The sequence below is a fragment of the Carassius carassius genome, chromosome 39 (assembly GCF_963082965.1).
Source record: "Carassius carassius chromosome 39, fCarCar2.1, whole genome shotgun sequence".
Taxonomy (NCBI): domain Eukaryota; kingdom Metazoa; phylum Chordata; class Actinopteri; order Cypriniformes; family Cyprinidae; genus Carassius; species Carassius carassius.
This window is the reverse complement of record NC_081793.1, coordinates 5,097,428-5,121,233: the sequence shown is the minus strand read 5'-3', so window position 1 is coordinate 5,121,233 and position 23,806 is coordinate 5,097,428. Positions and strand designations below refer to the sequence as shown.

At 38.4% G+C, this 23,806-nt stretch overlaps 1 protein-coding gene across 1 annotated transcript in view; it reads right to left on the bottom strand.

Moving 5' to 3' along the window:
- The window catches only part of LOC132121263 (protein bicaudal C homolog 1-like), a 97,717-nt gene that overhangs the window by 31,301 nt on the left and 42,610 nt on the right, over nucleotides 1–23,806 (bottom strand). Inside the window, exons 4-6 of the mRNA XM_059530489.1 lie at nucleotides 10,370–10,449; nucleotides 9,088–9,246; nucleotides 7,522–7,575 (exon numbers count right to left, since the gene is read on the bottom strand). Of these exons, the coding sequence (XP_059386472.1) occupies nucleotides 7,522–7,575; nucleotides 9,088–9,246; nucleotides 10,370–10,449 (293 nt within the window). The remainder of the gene's footprint in view (nucleotides 1–7,521; nucleotides 7,576–9,087; nucleotides 9,247–10,369; nucleotides 10,450–23,806) is intronic.

Here is a 23,806-nt window from a genome sequence, read left to right as displayed (position 1 = left end):
ATATCAATTTTGTGATTTCTGCTGGTGGCAGGGTAAGGATTATGGGTAAACCACCAACAGACCCAATCTGGTTCAAATGGCCATTTCTTTCTTGGGAGGCTTTTGAAACATTTTAATACAAAGAGACAGAATAGAGTAAACAGGAAACTATGAAAAAAAGACAGGAGCCTGGGCAGGAACAGATTAAACCTTGTAAAAAAAATGAGTTGCATTGAATGCACACATGTAAAATCCTAAAAGTATTATTTTTATTTTTTAAATCCTCTGCAGTGAATGGGTGCCGTCAGAATGAGAGTCTAAACAGATACACATATGAACATCCATTTAGGTTCATATGAAAAATTGGAGGTGATTGTAACCCTCTTGGAAATGGCAGAAGTCTGCCTGGGAAATACAGGCTCTGAAGCTATACAGTGGACTTTACACATATGGGATCCACTTAGGTCTCGAATATGAAACCCAGCCTTTTACCGGTTCTTAAGGATTCTGCTCTGCCACATCTGGCTGCCAAGGGGACAGAGAAGCTCTACAGGGTCTACAGTACATTTTAGCAAGTTAGAGCAAGTTAGGGCTTCTCAGTGCCACTACCCGTTTGAAGTGAGAACACAGGAGGATACCAGCTCTACACGAAGACTATGGAACCTAGCGATCGTGTTGGGGGTTGCCCAGCCTGCAGCTCTACAGATATCTGTCAGGGAGGCGCCACAAGCCAGTGTCCAGGAGGATGCAACACTTCTAGTTGAGTGAGCACGCAACCTGAATGGGCAGGGCACACCCTGTGCCTGATAAGCCCGGGTGATGGCTGCTTAGAGACGGCATTCCCCTGATGAGAAGAACATTACTCAACGAACAGGCAAGACGAGTGTCTCGTAGACGGTGCTCTTACCATAGTGATGGTGTCAACTACCTCTTGGGGTAGGTCACCTAGAACCTATGCGTCCCGTCCAGGGACCAGACTTAAAGTTTCCAGAGGTCTGGAGATCCGTAGAGTCAGTAGATCCTTCCTCAGAGGAATCTGTCAGGGAGGGGCTGTCGCGAGGAGCACAAGTCCAGGGAACCAGGCCCGAGTGGGCCAATAAGGCCCCACAGTAGAACAACTGGCAGTAAGAGGTCTCTGGAGAAGCAAACATGTCTACCTGAGTAGATCTGAAACGTCTCCAAATCAGCTGGACCATCCAGGGATGGAGTCGCCACTCTCCCGGAAGCGTAGCTCAAGACAGCTTATCGGCTGTACAGTTGAGCAGGCCAGGAATATGAATGGTGCTGGAAAGTGACCTCAGAACCTTCCGACTCCAAAGGAGGAGGTGGCAGTAGTGTTGTTTTTGGCGGCCTGTTTTAATTTTAGTTTTAGTCTATTATTTGTGTGAAGCTGTCATTTTAGTTTTTATTAGTTTTAGTCACATTTAGTCTTTTTAGTCTAGTCTAGTTTTAGTCGACGAAAACTGATGACATTTAGTCTAGTTTTAGTCAATGAAAATGGTATTTTAGTCTCTTTTTAGTAATGCCATTCTATTCAACCCAGTCAATATTGTAATAGTACCTAGTAGTATAGACCAGGGGTTTTCAAACTGTGGGTCGCGACCCACTTGTGGGTCACAGAATGGAACAAGGTGGGTCGCACAAAGTCACTTGGCTGCAGCTAAATTTGCGTTTGAACTCTGCACTTTTTTCGTTCGGGGAACGGTTTGTAAAAAGCATTTCAAATGTACAGGGTGAGCAGGGCACAAACGCAGGATTAATTGTAACACTACAAGATTTAAACATTTCCACATAACAAAATTCGCAATATTTCCTTGGCGTATCATCTCTGTTTAGAGAAAAATTTGCCAAAGATCAGAAATCTTTTGAAGATATTGCTGAATATTTGTTTGTTTGTTTGTTTATTTAAAATGAGACACATCTGTTTATTATTATTTTTTTTTACCTATTTCACAATTATTTTCGTCTCCAAACTGTTTTAGATAGTTCTGCTTTGCTTCTTTTGCTTTTCAAAAAAAAAGTGTTGGATTGTGCTCCGTTCTCACCGACACACGGAAGGATCATGAATGCATTTTCTGCAACAAAACACATCAGCACAGATTACAGTTCACTGGAGTGAGCCTGTTTCACATTTTTATGGACATTTCATATTTTAACGTCTGTAAACAAAAAAATACAACTTAAATATTAGTAGTGAAATTTTTTAGTTGTACTCTAAAATAAAATTATTTTTCTTAAATACTTAATTTCTGTCATATTTCTGGCAAATATGAAGTCATTGCGGTGTTGCCGGAAGTTTGCTTTGAGTGCGCACGAACTAATTTCGCGTGGCTGATTGCACAGCATTTTTCGTAACTTTCCACATAGCTCCACATCCGAATAAGCACGTCTGTGCCAGCGTTTATGTGTGACAGGACCTTGTACTGATATGCCTGTCCTTCTAACGCAAAACCTCAGAAATGGTCTGTGGGATGAAAGGATCGACACATGAAAGTACAGTAGCAGGAACAGTAACCGATGAAGGGCCCGGTTCAAAATTCGCAGGTCCAAGATTGGCCGTAACTCACCGCCTTTCTTTGGTACAATGAACTAAGTTCTGTAAAACCCAATCCTTCGTGACCTCCGCTCCGCAAGACCGGAGCATCGGCAGCCCTCACTATTGTGAAGTGGACACCACTGGACTTGGGGGGACGCCGGGTGAACTGAATCGCATAGCCGAGGCTGATGGTCCAACAAAGCCAGCGAGACGGGCTGGATAGCACTAGCCAGGCACCCAGAAACCTAGCAAGCAGGACCAATGGAACCACCACCGTACCCACAGTGGAGCAGAGAGGTGGAATGCAGGGTCCCAAATCTGGCAGCTTGTGAGCTGATCGAAGAGGGGTCTGAGTGTGTGGTGCAATGCTTACATGGTTCCACAGATTGGCAGAGGGTCACCGAAGAGGCTGGTCTGGGACACAGGGGCATTAAGAAACCAAACTTTGTCGGCACCCCTCATATCGACCAGACACAGCAACTTTTGGCACCCCTGGACCACCATAGTGGACACCACACAGCCAAGAGACCACGCAGTGACATAAACGCTCGAAGCGCGAGGTCAGTAGAAGTACAGAGTTCTTTGAGAACCTCTGGGTCGTGACCACCCTTGTGCAAGTCCTTCAGTGCCTTGGCCTGGTGCACCTCCAGTAACACCGTAGAGTGTAAGGTGGAGGCAGCTTCTCCACAGGCTGTATAAGCATCGCTGGACAGGCCAGATGAGTACCTACAGACCTGTCAGGTGGAGGTGGCATTAGGACACAACTGCATCGCAACCGGCCACTCCACTGGGGGGGACCCCCATGTACACCCTTGCTGCACCACCGTACAGGAAGAAAGGCACTATGGTGGGGTGCTGAAAACCAGCGCGAGCCACCCCAAGTAACCAATCATTCAGTTTGGAAGGCTCGGGATGCAGTGGATATTTCCAATTGAGCCCTACCTACCGGCCCAGGAAGGCATAGCTATCATCTCAGGATCCTATTCAGGCATTGCCACCATCCCGGAGGGCGGCAGCACAGCCTAATCTTCCTCAGAGAGCTGGTATTTGGGAAGAGACCCGCTGGATACTGCTGGTACGCTCTTTGAAGAGGGCCCAGCACATTCCATTGGCTGCTCAATTGGATCGGAGGTGCTAGAGGAGTGGTGGGCCCTGGAGGGTTGGTTCCCTGAGGGGTTTGCCACCACTATAATCCTCAAACCACCCATGCTACTGCTCGAAATAGCCTCCACCTGGCAGCCACCAGGACGAGCACTATATCAAGGCAATGGAGCTCCGCCCCCCTGGAGGAAACATAGCCTGGCTCGCAGCTCTGAGATCTTCCCGCAATGGGAACATGACTCATTCGTGAATGCCACCTCAGCGTGCTTAATGCCCAGACACGTGAGGCAGCAATCGTGACCATCACCCGTCACCAGGTAACAACCGCGTCCAGAAACGCACGGGTGAAACGGCATCTTTAAAAAGATGCACCCGTGTAAGCTCTTTTAGAGAAATTGCTCTATCAGGGAAATGCTCTTTTAGTGCTGAGGCGCACAGGGGACTGGCCACTTGCAGCACGACAGGGGGGTAGTGCTGCCTGAAGCGCCGTACCGCCAGCACCATAAGCTTCCAAGTGTGCGTTGAACTCATAGTCACTTGAAGGAACTGGATGGAGCAGAATGATGTTGTCGCTCATCTCCGAAGCGAACAGCTTGTGTGCATTACACCTGCTGCTTTCTTATAGCATTATTATGGATATTGTGGACTTATATTTTGGCCAAAAGTGATGGTTTAGAGTTAAAACACATTGATGAATTTGTACTGTCATTCTGAGGGCACCACTTCACTGCAGAGAATCCATCGGTGAGCAAGTGATGGAATACTAAATTTCTCCAAAACTGATGAAAAAAAACTAATCTACACCTAGGATAGTCCGAGGGTGAGTAAATTTTCATTTTTGGTTGAAGGCTTCAAAAAATCAACTCTTGCTTAGCTGTGAACAAGATTGCATTTTGGGACTATAGCCACAGCTAAGAAAGAGATTGACTGTAAATGCACACAGTGTACAATCAGTTGTGCGCATAATGATTTTCTCTGAATGAATGCTGATAAAAATTACAGTTACTGCTAGCAGGGCATTTGGCCGACTTTCAAGCCATGAAGTCTTTAGAAACAAAGCGGAATAAGCAAATATTTCCCATCATTCTACTGTGATTTAGGGTCATCAAAAGCCCAGGAAACAGTGCCTTGCCAAACTGAATTGGTAAACAGAATGAATGGCCAAGCCTTAAAAATGTGGCTCTGATCAGTCCCATATGCTTCGGGGGCTCCAGTAACCCTCATGTTCTGTACCGGGGGCCAAAATGAAAGACATTCTCTGCCCCTTTAGATGTGGTTGGGACAGTCACTCTCCCTTTAGATAAGGATATGTTTATTTTAAGGTTCAACTTTAGTTGGGAGCACGGTATCCATCATGAAGTGAGCTTTGGAATTTCAACCATTCATCTTTGTTAATGGTTCTACTCATTTTCAGCTATTAAAAACATAACCGTGCTTATTTTTAAGCAAAGGCTTATGCATAGGCTATGCGAAGCTTTCCAAACAAAAATCTTCTGTGCTTTTGTTTTGCTTATGTCACGGTTCATGAATGCACCGTTTCCTGCTCGTCTCATGTTACGTCATGTTGATTGTTTTAAGTGGGTGTTCAGCGGCAGCTGCAGCTCATTCCACCAGCCTACTTAATGCCCTGTCTTTCGTCTCTTGTTTGTCAGATCGTTGTTTAAAGTCCCTTCGTGATTCTTGTCTGTGTTCCATCTGCTCAGCTACGTTTGTGTCTTGTTCCTGTTCGGTCGCTATTGGAATTACCAGTCATCATCATTACCTCACCATCACCCACCTGCGCATCGAGGTCCCTGCATCACCCACCATCAACCCAGCCTGGCAATACTTCTCTAATAAACATCATTTACTTGCAACACTATTGCAACTGCTTCCTGTCCTTAATTCGAACGTGACAGCTTATTGATAATAAGGAATTTGGAGTACTGTATTCCGATCTTTTACAAACAAGAAGTCTAAGCTCTTCTCTTGACTTTCTGTGGAATCAGTAACTTCTACATTTGCTTTCTGTTTTCATAGACAACATGCATCCATAGAGCGAGATGAACTCAGTTCCTCTGAGGAAGCAAGGCTAAACTTTAAACGTGTGTTGAGACATGGCCAAACACGTGCGGTTTCATACAAAAACATGTAATACAAGCACTCTGCTTGTGGGTCAATGACATGATGCTTAATGTTGAATACAACTCTTCTATGATGATGTTTTTTAATTTCTGAATTAAAATACATTTTGATAGTTACAGGGGACCATAACGTAAAAAATGTCAGGGTGATACAATTGTCCTTATTTCATAAAACTTCCTTGAAATAGAAATTACCGTCATTGTTTACTCACACTCATGTCATTCCAAACAGTTGACTGTAGCCGTTGTGTAAATTATGAAAGCATTTTCATTTTTGTGTGAACTATGCCTTTAAGTTTGGAATAATATGTTATTATTATTTTTTAGAGGAAAAAAAAAACTTTTTATGACAAGGCAAGGTTAGTTCAGGTTGTAAAATGTAATGTAATTCCCCAAAATGTAAGGATTTTTATTTGTAAAATAATAATAATAATAAATAAATAAAAAGTCATTTACATTTAAGCTTTTCTTGAAAATGGACAATTTACCAAAACTACCAAAAATTAAATTAAAATAAAAAAAGTTAATATAATTTTTCTCTTTTCTTTATTGTTGACACTGTAACTTCTCATTGACATAAGACATCCCTATCTTGGACTTAGACTTTATCTAAGACTTAGATTAAACAGCTTGATTCTAATGGATTTGTTTTAAGCCGTCTTTAAAAACCTTTTTCTATATTTTAACTTGTGGTTCCCTTCACTTTTAATGGAAGGACTAAAACCTGTCAGGTTTCATAACAACAACAAAAAATTTAAAGCAGCAATCTGCAAACAAACAACAAGTTGGTCTGATACTGAGACTAAACTTTTGACTTGAGATTGTGTATGAGAATTAGGCTCGCACTATACCATTTACATGGGTGTAATGGCCCAATATGACTGTGGGTGAAGATCTTTTGAAGAGAGAAAAGTGGAAAAAGTTGGTTAGGTGGTCAAGAGAAGAATTTCCAGCATTTCTGGTCACGCGAATGAGGAAGAGAGGCTGCCCCACTAACATCCTTCCCTCAAATGTACATTTCACCCACAGAACGTTATATGTTTTGGATATGAAAAATGGAGCAGCCTGGGTTTTTCAAAGGTACTGATTTTATACAAATTGCTTTGTGAAACAATAGTAAAGTGGGTCATGATCTATGATCTTTCTTGTGTAGAATGTCCTTGAGTTAATTGGGGCTCAGTCTTTATGCAAACACTTAGGAAGCCCACTGTGCTCGAATGTTTTGGCTTGTTTTTCTTGGTTCTCTCTGAGGAGGAAGCACGTGTGCTGGTGAAATCCGAGGAGAGAGTCTGGATGGAGCAGGAGCACGCAGGTGACACCCGGCCAGATATCACTAGAACTGCAGTTTCAAACCAGCTTCAGTTGGCACCATGTGTTTCGCATCCCACCATAATTAAAGTTGCTCTTATAAGTAAAACTCATGACCTTGAGTGTCAAATGCTTTTTACAACCTTCTTTTTCATCATGTTTTATCATATTAAAAGGCTTTTGCATGTACAGTTTTGTGAAAGGAAGGTGTTTATGCCATTGAAACTACAATTCCAACAGAGGGCAGCAGTTCTGATTCAAGCAGCATTTTCTCAACTACTGTAGAAACATCAGAGAAAGATGAATGCTGATTGTTGTGTTGCCAGGATGACTGCTAGGATGCTGAGGAATGTGTTTATCTCATCCAAAAAATCATTTATGATAACAACCCCTGTAGCTGTCAACTTCCTCAAGATAAATAACAGCCTCCCACTTCTACTTTCTGCCTTTATCATATTATAAATATTTTTTTACCCGAATTCGGGCTCTGGCGGCCTCCACTCCTCCTGGCTGGCCAGCTATGGACACCTGCAGAAAAAGGAACAAGAAAGTCACATGTTCATTGAAGTAAAGCAAGTGGTGTTTAGTACATCATTTGGTATGACTTAAAACAATAAAAACAAATATTAACATATGACATGATGAATGAATATACTGCACAAGTCAAACAGGCTCTTCCACTGACATTTTTATTTGATTTTCATTTGTTTTCCATAGGAAAAAAACAACAACAAAGGAATGCATTTGGAACGAATTGGGGGTGAGTAAATTATTTTTCATTTTTGCATGAACTAATCCCTTAAGAATGAAAAATACTCGTCTGCCAAATGCTATCATGTGAGCACCACTAGGAGGTAAGATTTCTTCATTCTAGCCTGACTGGCTCTCATTCACCTGTCAGCAAGTACCAGCCACTCTGAACCCAACACATGAGCCCACACTGAGGGAGAGCCATGACATTATTCAATTTCCACATTCCCCACTTCATCAAGTCTGAAAAGCCGTCTCACACCCAATTATGGCTCAGTCTTAATTCTCCCTTAGGCTACAGACATTATGCAAGCATTCAGTATCTCAGTTACACATAAACTCATTTAAGAAATCAAAACAGGCCCCCAGAACCTGATATGAAAATTATGAGTGAATATCTCAAGAAACCTGTCAAGAACATGTCCAAGTCATGTTTCATCCCAAAATAACAAGAATGTAATTTTAAATATACATCTAATTTATAAGTTTAAATAATATTATTATTTTTGCATATACTCTTCCATCCTAAAGTTTTTTTTAAGGAGATTAATACTTCTATTGGATGCATAAAATTTATCAAAAATGACAGGAAGGACTTACATAAATAATGTTACAAAAGCATAATCCGGACAATAAGCAGCACTGTTTTCAACATTGATAATAATAAGTAAAAGTTTCTTAATCATGCATCAAATCAGCATATCAGAATGAATTCTGAAGGATCGTGTGACACTGAAGAATGGAGTAATGATGCTGAAAATTCAGCTTTGACATCACAGGAATACAATTACATTTGACACTATAATAAAACAGAAAACAGTTATGTTCAATTGTAATAATATTACACAAAAGCACAGTTTTTTACTGTTTAAATCTGTAATACTGTTTTAAATCGAAAACATGCAGCATAAGATATTTATTTTATTACCAACCGATTTATTTAGTTTTAGTTTTTTTTTTTAGAACATTTAGAACGATTTTTGACATTTATCATGATTTATATGAAATCAATCAATCATACCCCCATTCTCATTATTGCAGTTACATTTATGCAATTATCTTATGATAATACAAAATACAAAAATACTGTATTACAGCATACTGAAAATAATAACAAAGTAAAACAAACATACACGGTATGTAATTGAAAAATTGTGCTGAATTGCTAAGGATTCTACAGATCCTAAAATAGGCATAATTTTTTGTTTATGCACAAATTTTAGCAGTTTCTTATATTTTCTCTTTTTTTTCTGGACATGTTTAAATGAGCTGGGTAAGTAAGATTCCCACCTGGTTGCTCTTCTCAGCTTGGTTGTTGCGGTTGGAGTCAGGGAAATGGATGTGACAGCCCGTGTCCTCCATCACCTTCTTGATATTGTTCCCCCCTTTGCCAATGACATGTGAATGCTCGGTGTGTGAGACGTCCATCTTTAGAGTCACGCGATTGCTCTGAGGAAACAAAAGAGTCGGATTGTATTAACTGCTGTACCATAGCCATCTCGGTTTAAAGGTGTAGTTTCTATGCCATTATTTGTCCAATAGCATTCCCATATATATCAGAAGTATCTGATTTAAAAAATGTATCACAAAAATATGAAGCAGCAAAATTGACTTTAACATTTATAATAATAAAGTTATGTTTGCTGAAAATTCAGTTTTGCCATCACAGGGATTACATCTGAAAATATATTCAAATACAAAACAATTATTGTAAATTGTAAAGATATTTCACATTATTACTTTTTTTTACTGAATTTTTATTTTTTTTACTTTTAGTGATATTTGCTTGGTCTCTGATTCAAAATATGCCCTGTTTGCTCATGGTGGCTAATTGTGCCTAGAATAAATGCAGTGTTTTTTGAGCTGAGGAAGTTGCTCGCACTTTCAATATTAAAACACTGAACATATTTTAAAAGTGAACAAAATTGCTTCACTTTTAAATACAGGAAAAAAGATCCCGTCCCTTTGAGCAGGTTCATTAATGTTGCAACAATCTGAATTAGATCCATCAGCTACAGCCAAGTCAGTTTTTCATTAAATCAAGTCTACAGATAGATTTCCCATTTCACATAAAAAATGTGAGGGAATTACCTCACAAATATATAGTGATGTTACAACAAACTCTTCAGTTGGAGTTGGTGGATGTTCTGCATTATGTCTGGCACAAATTACCAGAAGAATGGATATAGTCTGAAATCAGTTATATAATTTCTATAACAATCTCTAATGTTTTGATAAAGCAGATACCACAGATGCCAGCTGCTCCTGAACCCCCAGTGGCTTCACAGTCACCCAATGGTATCATGCAATGGCATTTGTCTTCCTTTTACCCAATGTGATTTAAGTCATGATTCATTCCTTATAAATATATGCAGAGCTCCTGATGTCAGGCTCCACATATTTCCTCTCAGGATCTTTAAATTCCATTGCTTCAAATGTCACAGCTGTCCTAAAACCAAATCATCCAGCTACTACAGCAACCAAGAATGACAGGGATGACGAATGAGGCATTTTGAAAAAACATCAGTGACATAACAAATAAGAATCACTCAATATGACTTGACATGCTCACCTTGGTGTCCAGGACAGACACGATCTTCTCCTTGGCTTCCTTCACATTGTCCCTCTTACCACTAACTTTGATATGTGGATCTGAATGACAAAAATAGATAAGTGTAAGTCATGTCATAAGGTTTATTTACCCCACATAAAGCATTTTCATTAGCAAAAAAAAAAAAAAAGGAAAAGTACTTAAGCAAACCACTAACTAATCAGAACAATTGTTTTGAGCAGCAAATCAGTATATTAGAATGATATCAGAAGGATCTCGTACTGAAGACTGGAGTAATGATGCAGAAAGTACATCTTTGCATCACAGGAATAAATTACATTTCAAAATATATTTAAATAGAAAACAGTTATTTCACACTAATAAAATCCCACATTATTACTATTTTTACTGTATTTGGTGAGCATATTATACTTCTTTTAAAATTTTTTTGAAAATCTTACCAAACTCAAACTTTTGAATGGTTGTGTAAAACAACAACAACAACAACAAAAACACAACACACCCAAAATTCCTCACAGTAGTAAGTCTGTTCTGCATAGGAAATCAAAATTTACACTTTCAGAAAATGTAAAAATCTAGTTATTATATTCATCATGAATCATCATCAACAATATAATCGTTCATCGATATGATCATTCATATATTCATTGATTTATGTAGCAGTTATATCTCGCATGAAGTAGGGCTGGCAGAAAACTGCATACAGTGCTTCATGGTTAAATAATTCCAGACAGAAATTATATAATTTCAGCACTTGCTCATTCTGTCATTGACTTCCGCACCATAAACATCTATCTTATTGTGCTGCAAAAATAAAAATAAAAGTGCACACTCATTGTTTGCCTGGTGCTCGTGTTCTCGATGTTTCTGCGCAGATACCCGCGATCCTGAAGGCCGACGAGAGCCCCAGAGCGGTCGTGCTTCACGCCGGGGTTAACGACACCACGCTGCGGCAGACGGAGACGCTGAAGAGGGACTTCAGCAGCCTGATCGAGACGGTTCGCAGCACGACGCCCGCGGCGACGATCGTCGTGTCAGGACCACTGCCCACGTATCGACGAGGACACGAAAGGTTCAGTAGACTTTTTGCTTTAAATGAATGGTTGTTGTCATGGTGTAAAGAACAGAAACTGCTATTTGTTAATAACTGGAATCTTTTCTGGGAGAGTCCTAGGCTGTTTTGCGCTGATGGATTACACCCCAGCAGAATCGGAGCGGAGCTGCTCTCTGACAACATCTCCAGGACACTTCGCTCCATGTGACTAGTAAGACAATTCTCAGATAACTATTATGATTTTTGTTCCACCCGCTTAAATGATAAAAGTACTTGCGCTGTAAAAACTATTAAGACTGTGTCTGTTCCCCGAATAGTGAGGTCAAAATATAATGTAGGATCTAGAAAAAATCTTATCGTAATTAAACCAGAAAAATGTAAAGTAAATGAACAAAAACAATTTTTAAAGTTTGGGCTCATAAATATTAGATCACTCACACCCAAAGCAGTTATTGTAAATGAAATTATCACAGATAATAGTTTTGATGTACTCTGCTTGACTGAAACCTGGCTAAAACCAAATGATTATTTTGGTCTAAATGAGTCTACTCCACCAAACTACTGTTATAAGCATGAGCCCCGTCAGGCTGGTCGTGGAGGAGGTGTTGCAACAATATATAGTGATATTCTCAATGTTACCCAGAAAACAGGATACAGGTTTAACTCTTTTGAAATACTTCTGCTAAATGTTACACTGTCAGACATGCAAAATAAATCTAATGTATCTCTTGCTCTGGCTACTGTGTATAGACCACCAGGGCCGTATACAGAATTCCAAAAAGAATTTGCAGATTTCCTCTCAGACCTTCTAGTTACAGTTGATAAGGCGCTAATCATGAGAGATTTTAATATTCACGTTGATAATGCAAATGATACATTAGGACTTGCATTTACTGACCTAATAAACTCCTTTGGAATCAAGCAAAATGTCACCGGGCCCACTCATCGTTTTAATCATACACTAGATCTAATTATATCGCATGGAATCGATCTTACTGCTATAGATATTGTACCCCAAAGTGATGATATTACAGACCATTTCCTTGTATCGTGCATGCTGCGTATAACTGATATTAACTATATGTCTCAGCCATACCGTCTGGGCAGAACTATTGTTCCAGCCACCAAAGAAAGATTCGCAAATAACCTGCCTGATCTATCTCAACTGCTATTTGTACCCAAAAATACACAAGAATTAGACGAAATTACTGACAACACGGGCACTATTTTCTCTAATACATTAGAAGCTGTTGCCCCCATCAAATTGAAAAAGGTTAGAGAAAAACGTACTGTACCATGGTATAACAGTAATACTCACTCTCTCAAGAAAGTAACTCGTAGTCTTGAACGCAAATGGAGAAAAACTAACTTGGAAGTTTTTAGAATTGCATGGAAAAACAGTATGTCCAGCTATAGACAGGCTCTAAAAACTGCTAGGGCAGAGCAAATACACAAACTCATTGAAAATAACCAAAACAATCCAAGGTTTTTATTTAGCACAGTGGCTAAGTTAACAAATTACCAGACGCCACCTGATTCAAATATTCCACCAACGTTAAATAGTAATGACTTTATGAATTTCTTCACTGATAAAATAGATAACATTAGAAATACAATAGCGAATGTAGATTCTACAGCGTCTAACACTTCAGTTTCATCCATCGCACCCAAAGATAAACTGCAGTGCTTTACAAAAATAGGACAGGAAGAGCTAAATAAACTTATCACTGTATCTAAACCAACAACATGTTTACTAAATTACTGAAAGAATTGTTACCTGTAGCCGAAGAACCGCTTCTCAATATCATTAACTCGTCGTTATCTTTAGGTCACGTCCCAAAACCATTCAAGCTGGCGGTTATCAAGCCTCTTATTAAGAAACCAAAACTAGATCCTAGTGTACTGGCAAATTATAGGCCTATTTCAAATCTTCCATTTATGTCTAAAATTTTAGAAAAAGTTGTGTCTGCTCAATTGAGCACCTTCCTGCATAAAAATGATCTGTATGAAGAATTTCAGTCAGGTTTTAGGCCCCACCATAGCACAGAAACTGCACTTGTTAAAATTACAAATGACCTGCTTCTTGCGTCAGATCAAGGCTGCATCTCATTTCTAGTCTTACTTGATCTTAGTGCTGTGTTCGACACCATAGATCATGACATACTCATAGATCGATTACAAAACTATACAGGTATTCAAGGGCAGGCTCTAAGATGGTTTAGATCCTACCTGTCCGATCGCTACCATTTTGTTTACTTAAATGGGGTGTCATCTCATTTATCATCAGTAAAATATGGAGTGCCACAAGGATCCGTCCTAGGTCCCCTTCTATTTTCAATATACATGTTGCCCCTTGGTAATATTATTAGAAAATACGGAATTAGCTTCCATTGTTATGCTGATGATACTCAGCTATATATCTCAACGAGACCAGATGAAACTTCCCAATTATCTAAGCTAACAGAGTGTGTTAAAAATGTAAAAGATTGGATGACAAATAATTTTCTCCAATTAAATTCGGATAAGACAGAGATATTAATTATTGGACCAAAAAACACTACACAGAGTCTTGTAGATTACAATCTGCAACTAGACGGATGTACTGTTACTTCCTCTACAGTCAAAAATCTGGGTGTTATATTAGACAGCAATTTGTCTTTTGAAAATCATATTTCCAACGTTACAAAAACTGCATTCTTCCATCTTAGAAACATTGCCAAGCTACGAAACATGTTATCTGTTTCTGATGCAGAAAAGCTAGTTCATGCATTCATGACCTCTAGACTGGACTATTGTAATGCACTTCTAGGTGGTTGTCCTGCTTCATCAATAAACAAGCTACAGGTAGTCCAAAATGCAGCAGCTAGAGTCCTTACCAGGTCAAGAAAATATGATCATATTACCCCAATTTTACAGTCTCTGCACTGGCTACCTATTACGTTCTGTATCAGTTACAAATTATCATTACTTACCTATAAGGCCCTAAATGGTTTAGCTCCTGCGTACCTAACTAGCCTTCTACCACGCTACAACCCATCACGCACCCTAAGGTCACAAAACGCTGGACTTTTGGTAGTTCCTAGGATAGCAAAGTCCACTAAAGGAGGTAGAGCTTTCTCACATTTGGCTCCCAAACTCTGGAATAGCCTTCCTGATAATGTTCGGGGTTCAGACACACTCTCTCTGTTTAAATCTAGATTAAAAACACATCTCTTTCGCCAAGCATACGAATAATGTATCTTTTAAATTGTGAGTGTAGTTGCATCTGATCAAATGTGCATTTTCATTCGTTAGCTTGGGTTAAACTAATTTTACTTTGTTGGATCAGCAGCTATGCTAATGATGTCTCTATTTTGTTTCTATGTTTTGCCACGGGATTTACATCCCGTGGTAACTAGGATTTACACAAGCTCCAGTCTGGATCCAGAACACCTGAGAAGAGATGATGCTGACCCCTCAGAGGACCCCAGATGATCCTAACCTTGAATCAACAAACAGAACTAACAATTATTGCTACATGTGTGACTGCATCATATAATAACTATTAATTAATAATATTGATAGTTCATCGTCTAGCTGACTACGTCTTGTATTATTATTATTATTATTTTTATTTTTCTAAAATCCTGTCAAACGTGCACAAACTACTAGCTACTACTAAATATTGTAGAAACATAATTTTCTGTAAAGTTGCTTTGTAACGATTTGTATTGTAAAAAGCGCTATACAAATAAACTTGAATTGAATTGAATTGAAAATAAAAATAAAAAACATTCCCCTGAACTAATCCACTTTCCCAACCTTCTTGCCAACATGAATTAAACATCTGCTTAGTGTCACACAAAATACTTCTTACTAATGGCATTTATACAAATGTCTGATCCATTTACAGTGTTTTCCACCCAAGAACCGCCCACTGAAGGCTGATTTATACTTCTGATTCGAAGTGATTGTGCGTAGCACGTATAGCCTATGGCGCAGCCTGATGTGCACCTCTCCAGAAATGTAACAGCACGTCAATTCTACGTGCACTTTAAAGGGTTAGTCACCCCAGTTATTAATATGTCATTAATAACTCACCCTCATGTCGTTCCAAACCCGTAAGACCTCCGTTCATCACATAGTTTAAGATATTTTAGATTTAATCCGAGAGCTTTCTGTCCCTCCATTGAAAATGTATGTACGGTTTACTATCCATGTCCAGAAAGGTAATAAAAAAATCTTCAAAGTAGTCCATCTGACATCAGAGGGTCAGTAAGAATTTTTTGAAGCATCGCAAATATACATTTTGGTCCAAATATAGCAAAAACTACAACTTTATTCAGCATTGTCTTCTCTTCCGTGTCTGTTGTGAGTGCGTTCCCTGCAGTTTAGTGATATCCGGTTTGCGAACGAATCATTCGATGTAACCGGATCTTCTTGAACCAGTTCACCAAATCGAACTTAATCGTTTGAAACGGTTTATGCCATTTATGCCCGGGGAGCAGTTGGGGGTTCAGTGCCTTTCGTGATATTGCCGGACTCGAAACCACAACCCTAAGGTTAGGAGTCATACTCTAGTCTACAACTACCCCCCCAGTTTACACTTAGTGCAAATAGCTATAGATTCTATTTACACTGATAACATTTTTACTATTAAATGGATGCCACTTTATTGGTACAACAAAGCCCTCCCTATGTCACATGTATGATCTATTTTGGTTTAGTTTTCTGTTTTCCTGCCTAGTTAGTTTCCATGTTCTTTGATTAATTAGCTCCACACCTGTTTCTGTTCTTCTTGATTACATTATCAATATTTAAAGCCTGTGTTTTGCATTGTTCCTTCCTATTTCTGCTATTGATGTTTGGATTCGTGTTTGGTTGTGCCCTTTCTCTACTATGGATTATTAAAAGAACTCTTGATTATACTTCTTCGTTGTGCACTTTATTTTGCACACCAGACAGTGACACCCTACATCTGTCCTAACCCTACCTGATACCTCATTTTCAACTTTTTTCTTTATCATATTCTTCATTTTCATTGAAAATAAATGCGGCACACATTTTTCCATCTGCACCACTGAAGCTGACTAATGTCGGTTGTCTTTTGTAGTGTTGACTAGCCAAATCACACGTTGGTGGATGGATATATATATTAGGGGTTGCACGACTACTAATTTCTACTAGTCGATTTTTTATTTAAAAAATACTCGAGTTACTCGACTACTTGTGGTTCATGCTACTGTAAATGAAAAGACATTAAATTGAATAAAAAATTTTATCAATACATGCTTAATAATTCATAGCCTTATGCAACAATTACATATATAAATTATCAAAACTATTATGAAATTACATATTTAAATTTTTAATGAAACAGCCAGTATTTGTATTTGTATTTGTGTCTGTAACAATCACAAATTTTTTCGTATCTGCATTCGGATACAACATCGTACAACAGTAAGACTGTTATGGCTATCTTTTTTTTCAGAGTTATCACTGAATAAGTATACCGTGTTAAACTAAAATAATTATTCATTTCTAAAATAATATTTATCATGCAAGCAGAGAGAAAGATGCAAACACGTAGGGCAAGTAGAAAATGTATCCATATCTAAGTTGAGAACTGGTTTTTGAGAGACTGAGATGCACAGCGCGGCTGTTTGATTTGTGAGCGCTGTGCTTAATCCATTCTTTCATATCATATCGTAGCCTAAGGTTTAAAGCATTGCCTTTTGAAAATATACAATAGAACGTGTTTGATGTATTATTAAAGGTGATATTATCCTTGCCAAGCTCTGATTTCTGAGAGATGCACGGAGAGACAACCGCAATGCTGTGTTTGATTTGCGCTCTTTTCACTCATAAAGTTTACTTCACACTCGTGACTTTAGAGCTCTCCGTATAATATTGCGCTGGTCCCCTGGCTCACCTGTTATCTAGCAAACTCCGGACTGTGCCAGCTTCAGCCGAGTATTCAGGCAGAATTATTCCTTGTCTGTTATTCATTTTTGAAGTCATTATCCGAGCCATTCCGAATAAGGTATTCGGCTTCAGGCACACCCCTATTTACATATTCTAATTTTACATACAAAATTATGGAAGCACATGGGTAGCGATATTCAATTTGCAATGTAATATGCAAAATGACAATGCAATATGTAAAATGACAATGCATTTCTGTATTTACATTTTCATTTTCCAATACATTTGTGCAACGTTTGGTGCAAAATGAAAATGAAAATGAAATTACATAATTTTCATTTGCCATTTCATACACCAGTTTTAATATGTAAAAAGAAAAATTAATTTTAACGCTTTATAAGTTGCAAAATTAAAATGAAAATGTATTACAGAAATTATTAGATATGTATAACATGTTCAAGCAAAAACTGTGGCAAAATTATCTTTTAAATGCTATTTTTCTTAAATGCATTAACACTCACAGTCAAGACACTTACGATTTCATTTTCATTCAGTGTCCCGCAATGAATGTAGCAAAATTCAATGTGCACATTGAAAATGCATTCCGAGCCGATCACGTGTCCACCCCCTCCCGCCATGTCAAGCACCGCTCACTGTTAATTAGCATAATATTTGAATCAGATGTAGCTGGGCACATAATTCGTGCTGCTGAGACCTGCAAATTATTTCTAGTTTTTGCTTGAACATGTTATACATATCTAATCATTTCTGTAATTCATTTTCATTTTCATTTTGCACCAAACATTGCACAAATGGTATTGGAAAATGTAAATGTAAATACAGAAATGCATTGCCATTTTACATATTGCATTGTCATTTTGCATATTACATTACAAATTGAATATCGCTACCCATGTGCTTCCATACAAAATAGACAAGGATATAGAAAGTAACAGCTATATATACATAATATTGTAATCCTAAAATTCACGTTGTACTTGCAAACTCTTTGTACGCATTATGGATAATGCATGCTCGAGTAGTCGATTGTTTCCGACAGCGCCGACTAGTGGTTGAAGTAGTCGATCACTCGACTACTCGACTAGTCTATGCAAGCCCTAATATATATATATATATATATATATATATACCAGAAAAATGGAGATGTCTGGTCACTCTCATTTAAACCATCCTATAGGTGGAATTCCAGCATCCAAATGGATTGCAGTTCTAGCCCAGAGCTTTACACACTATACTACAACACCTGTAATCAGTCCATAATATATGAAAACAGCTATTTGTTAGATTTCTCATTCACCCCAATGGAATTTATGCAGTATTATGCAAACTTTTTTTTTCTTTTTTCTTTTGAATGGCTATCAATGAAATACAATAATGATGTACAGATATAGTAACAATTAGCAGGAGCCAACTAGAAAAACCCATCAGGGATGTTCTTTCACATGGTTTGCTCACACCTTTTGACTAGTGTTTAAATATAGCTTCATCTAAGGATGCTTTGCTGACACACACCTCCATCCACAGCTGGCTTTGATAAGCGCTACACTGCGCTGACTGTGGTGAGAAACACATCTGTTGAAACACATTCCTCTGAGAGTCTAAATCAGTCATTTCAAACACAGCGGGGGAATGTGAAAAAGTGGAGAAATCAAACAACCAACAAGCTAAATAAACCAAATCAGTTCATTACAGTTATGATTCATCATGCAGAATCATGTGGAAAGAATTTGCTGGACTGTCACTGGCTATAGAAAGCTTGACATTTGGTGATTCGGTTTAGGATCCATTGATTTGTTTTTATATTTTCTAACATTTGGATTAGTAGGGAAGTTGAGTTTAAGAGGGAAATGTCTTTTCAGAGAGTAGCGTGAGCTAAATGGAGCATGCTGTTTTAGGGGCTGCAGTGTTATATGGACAGCTTGGAAATGCCCACAGTGGGTTGTGTCATGTGCTGAGAGACCTGCAAACTGTTGCAGTGCTGCCACTGTGAGTGAAAACAGCTGCAGTAAAAGACAGCAATAGCAGTTAGTATTAAAAAAATGTCCAGGGAAAATGCATCTACATCCAAAGAAACATGTTTGTTTGAGAAATATACATTGGTCACTCTCACTTTAGAGCTGGGGCGTATGATGATATATACTGCATGAAAACCATGTGACAGTAGTAAAACAGTCATTTCATTTTGTTGACATATTGGAGTCAATGTTCCAAATAGGCCTATATCACAAAACTGAATAATTAAAAAAAAAAAAAAATAGTGTAGTTATTCTGTGTAGTTAACTTGTTAAATGATGTAAGGCACAACAGCATATTTTTATTATTTATGGCTGAGCAATTGATGGCCATATTAATTCAAATGTTGTGTAGTTACAGGTGTGGGTATATTTTATGTACTGTATAACCACTGCATTTACACTACATTTTTAGGATTGCTTAACCACTAGGTGGCAGCCTCAAGACTTACTCTGTTGCTTTAAACTTTAAGGCAGTCTAAGGAGGAAAGTATCCTTACCAATATATTCACCACTTTTTCCAAGAGGCTTAAAGTACAGATGAATAATATATTTGCATTCATGTTTTTAAGATTCCACAAAATACACGTCCTATAAATTTCTTCCATTCATTAGCTTTTAAATTTGTGTTCTTTTGTGCTTCATAAGTCACATGATTTAGCACATCTGGTGTCAGGACATCTTGCACAACAAACAGTGAGAAATCTATGGGCCTCTACTGCTGTGTGTGACTGAACAGATGTTCGTGAGCTAACAAAAACAAAATACACTCAGGCACTCTGAATTCATCCCTGTTCACATGAAAGAAAGAAATGTATTATGGAAGCAATTAATTCCATTTCAAATGACAGTAATTTTTAAAATGACTCTTAGGTCACACAGGCCTTTTTGCGTGGAGAAAAAGCATGAAGCTGCTCTGTTTTTCTACTACATACTTTGGATTGCTGTGCTATAATGAGCAGACAGATGTAGCGGCAGCAATGGAGACATGATAACATCTCCTCGTGTGAGGGCTGCAACCAAAGAAGGCTTGATGATAATATTGAGACCTTAATGGAGAGGCTCAGGCTTTCCTGTGGCCCTCCAAACATCAACGAGGCCTCCCAAGTGACTCTTGATGTTTATTGCTGTTGTGTTCCTATAAAGTCACGGAGAACATACACGTGAGCTGTGAATGTCTTAAGTAGCAGAACACTGCTGTGTACTCACTGCACCATTAAGAGCTCAAGCACACATAGGTGACTGCGTCAGTTTTTATATAGGTGGGAAATACCTAAGGGACTTAGGGAATAAGTCATATTTTTTAAAGGATAGAATAATTTGGGTTCCTGCAGTGTTTTGCATCTTACAAATAAAAGCATCAAGAAAATCTTTGTAAACTTGATTATATATATAGTATACTATATTGTATTATTCTTATAAAGCATATTTCCGATTATAACTTATACTTAATAAATGATAACTTATTTCAGGCAAAAGAGTCAGTAGTCCTGTTGAAGAGATTATCAAAATAAAACAATATTAAATAACACAATACAATGAAACAAAATTGTACATTTTAAAACTAATGTGGGGCAGCTGTGGCCTAATGGTTAGAGACTTGGACTAGTTACCAGAAGGTTGCAGGTTCGAGTCTCGGTGCTGGCAGGAGTTGTAGGTGGGGGGGGAGTGAATGAACAGTGCTCTCTTCCACCCTCAATACCCATGGCTGAAGTGCCCTTGAACAAGGCACTAATCCCCCACTTGCTCCCCGGGCGCTGGATCTATAGCTGCCCACTGCTCCGGGTGTGTGTTCACCTCTCACTGCTGTGTGTGTGCACTTGGATGGATTAAATGAAGAGCACCAATTCTGAGTATGGGTTACCATTCTTGGCAGATGTCATGACTTTCACTTTCACTTAAAGTCACAAAACATTGTTGTATGTGTAGTTTAATTTACAAAAGTAAAAATGCAGTATTATGAAATGAAATCAATATTAACCTTGGGTGTAATAAATAAATAAGTAAATAAAAGTCCTAATGCATGAACTCTTACTTCTTGATGTTTTGTCGTTTCATTTATTTTATTTTCTAAAGTTTCTTGCAAATCTGAATTAGTAAATACATTTATGCAACTATTTAAAGAACTTGTTTTGTATCAGCTATAAAATCCTTTCAATATTATATTACACTGAACAAAATTATAAACCCAGCACTTTTGTTTTTGCCCCCATTTTTTATGAGCTGAACTCAAAGATTTAAGACTTTTTTCTGTGTACAGAAAAGGCCTATTTCTCTCAAATATTGTTTACAAATCTGTCTAAATCTGTGTTAGTGAGCACTTCTCCTTTGTCGGGAAAAACCAGTCAATATCTGGTGTGACCACCATTTGCCTCATGCAGTGCAACACATTTCCTTCGCATAGAGTTGATCAGGTTGTTGAGTGTGGCCTGTGGAATGTTGGTCCACTCCTCTTTAATGGCTGTCCAAAGGATATTGTCAGGAACTTGAACATGCTGTCGTATACGCCGATCCAGAGCATCCCAAACATGCTCAATGGGTGACCTGTCCAGTGAGTATGCTTCACGGTATCTCTGTGCATTCAAAATGTCATTAATAAAATGCACCTGTATTCATTGTCCATAACATATGCCTGCCCATACCATAACCCCACTGCCACCATGGATCACTCAATCCAAAACACTGACATCAGCAAACCGCTCACCCACACGACACCATACACACTGTCTGCCATCTGCACTGTACAGTGAAAACCGGGATTCATCTATGAAGAGAACACCTCTCCAAAGTGCCAGATGCCATTGAATGTGAGCATTTGCCCACTCAAGTCAGTTACAATGACGATCTGCAGTCAGGTCAAGAACACAATAAGGATGACGAGCATGCAGATGAGCTTCCCTGAGACGGTTTCTGGCAGTTTGCGCAGAAATTCTTAGATTATGCAAACCGATTGTTGCAGCAGCCTCTGGGTGGCTGGTCTCAGACGATCTTGGAGGTTAAGATGCTGGATGTGGAGGTCCTGGGCTGGTGTGCTTACACGTAGTCTGTGGTTGTGAGGCCAGTTGGATGTTCTGGCAAATTCTCTGAAACACCTTTGGAGACGGTTTATGGTAGAGAGATTAACATTCAATTCACGGGCAACAGCTCTGGTGGACATTCCTGCAGTCAGCATGTCAACTGCACGCTCCCTCAAAACTTGCGACATCTGTGGCATTGTGCTGTGTAATAAACTACACATTTTAGAGTGGCCTTTTATTGTGGCCAGCCTAAGGCACACCTGTGCAATAATCATGCTGTCTAATCAGCATCTTGATATGCCACACCTGTGAGGTGGATGGATTATCTCGGCAAAAGAAAAGTGCTCACTAACACAGATTTAGACAGATTTGTGAACAATATTTGAGAGAAATAGGCCTTTTGTGTACATAGAACAAGTCTTAGATCTTTGAGTTCAGCTCATGAAAAATGGAGGCAAAAACAAAAGTGTTGTGTTTATAATTTTGTTCAGTGTATATTATATTTTATTATATTATATTATATTATATTATATTATATTATATTATATTATATTATATTATATTATATTATATTATATTATATTAAAAGAAAGAGGTTTACTATATAATATAAGTATACATTTCAAATTATAATAATACAAAATGTTTGTAATAAAAAAAAAATGAGGCAAAATAATCTATTGTATTGTTCGTGAGATTAACAAACTACTTAATTAAAATTGTACAAAATTAAATAATCATGCCTAAGTTTAATATTTTAAAACTAAAGTACAATGAAAAATGTATTGTTCAATATATAATTAACAAAAATAAAAATGAAACATAATATTCTTAAACTTAATTTTTATTTACCTGTAGTAAGTGGGAGAAATAACAATGCTAAGGCATGAGCACTAATTTCCCTGTGTATTATTTAAAGTTCATTGCAGTAACTCTAAATTAGTGAATACATTCATGGAACTTTTTTATAGAACTCGTTTTGTATCAGAATGTAAAATCCTGTTGGAGCCATACAATTCCAGTTTACCTCACATCTGTAGATATGGTAACGTCTCATTTGCTCTTTACACTATAACAAAGTCATTCTGGGAAGAAATTTATTTCCTTGGGATCAAGAGGGCGACTCTATTGAATCCAAAATCTGCTGACAAAAGAGCCAAAGATGTTCATTTAAAGGAAGTAACCTTAAATTCCCCCTCGGTCCACTGTAGGAGCACACTGGGCTGCGCACGTCAGCAGCCTAGCAGCTCTCCATGGAGACAAGAGCCTGGTGTGATGCAACAGAGCGGTGGACCGGGTGATAAGCACTGGAAGAACGGAGCGTTTCGGACTGTTTTTACAGCTGCTGCCCCCTTTAAGAGCAGACCAGTGGGAGTTCTGTTCTCCTGTCCTCCTATAAATCTCTACATACAGCAGTCCGAGATTTACA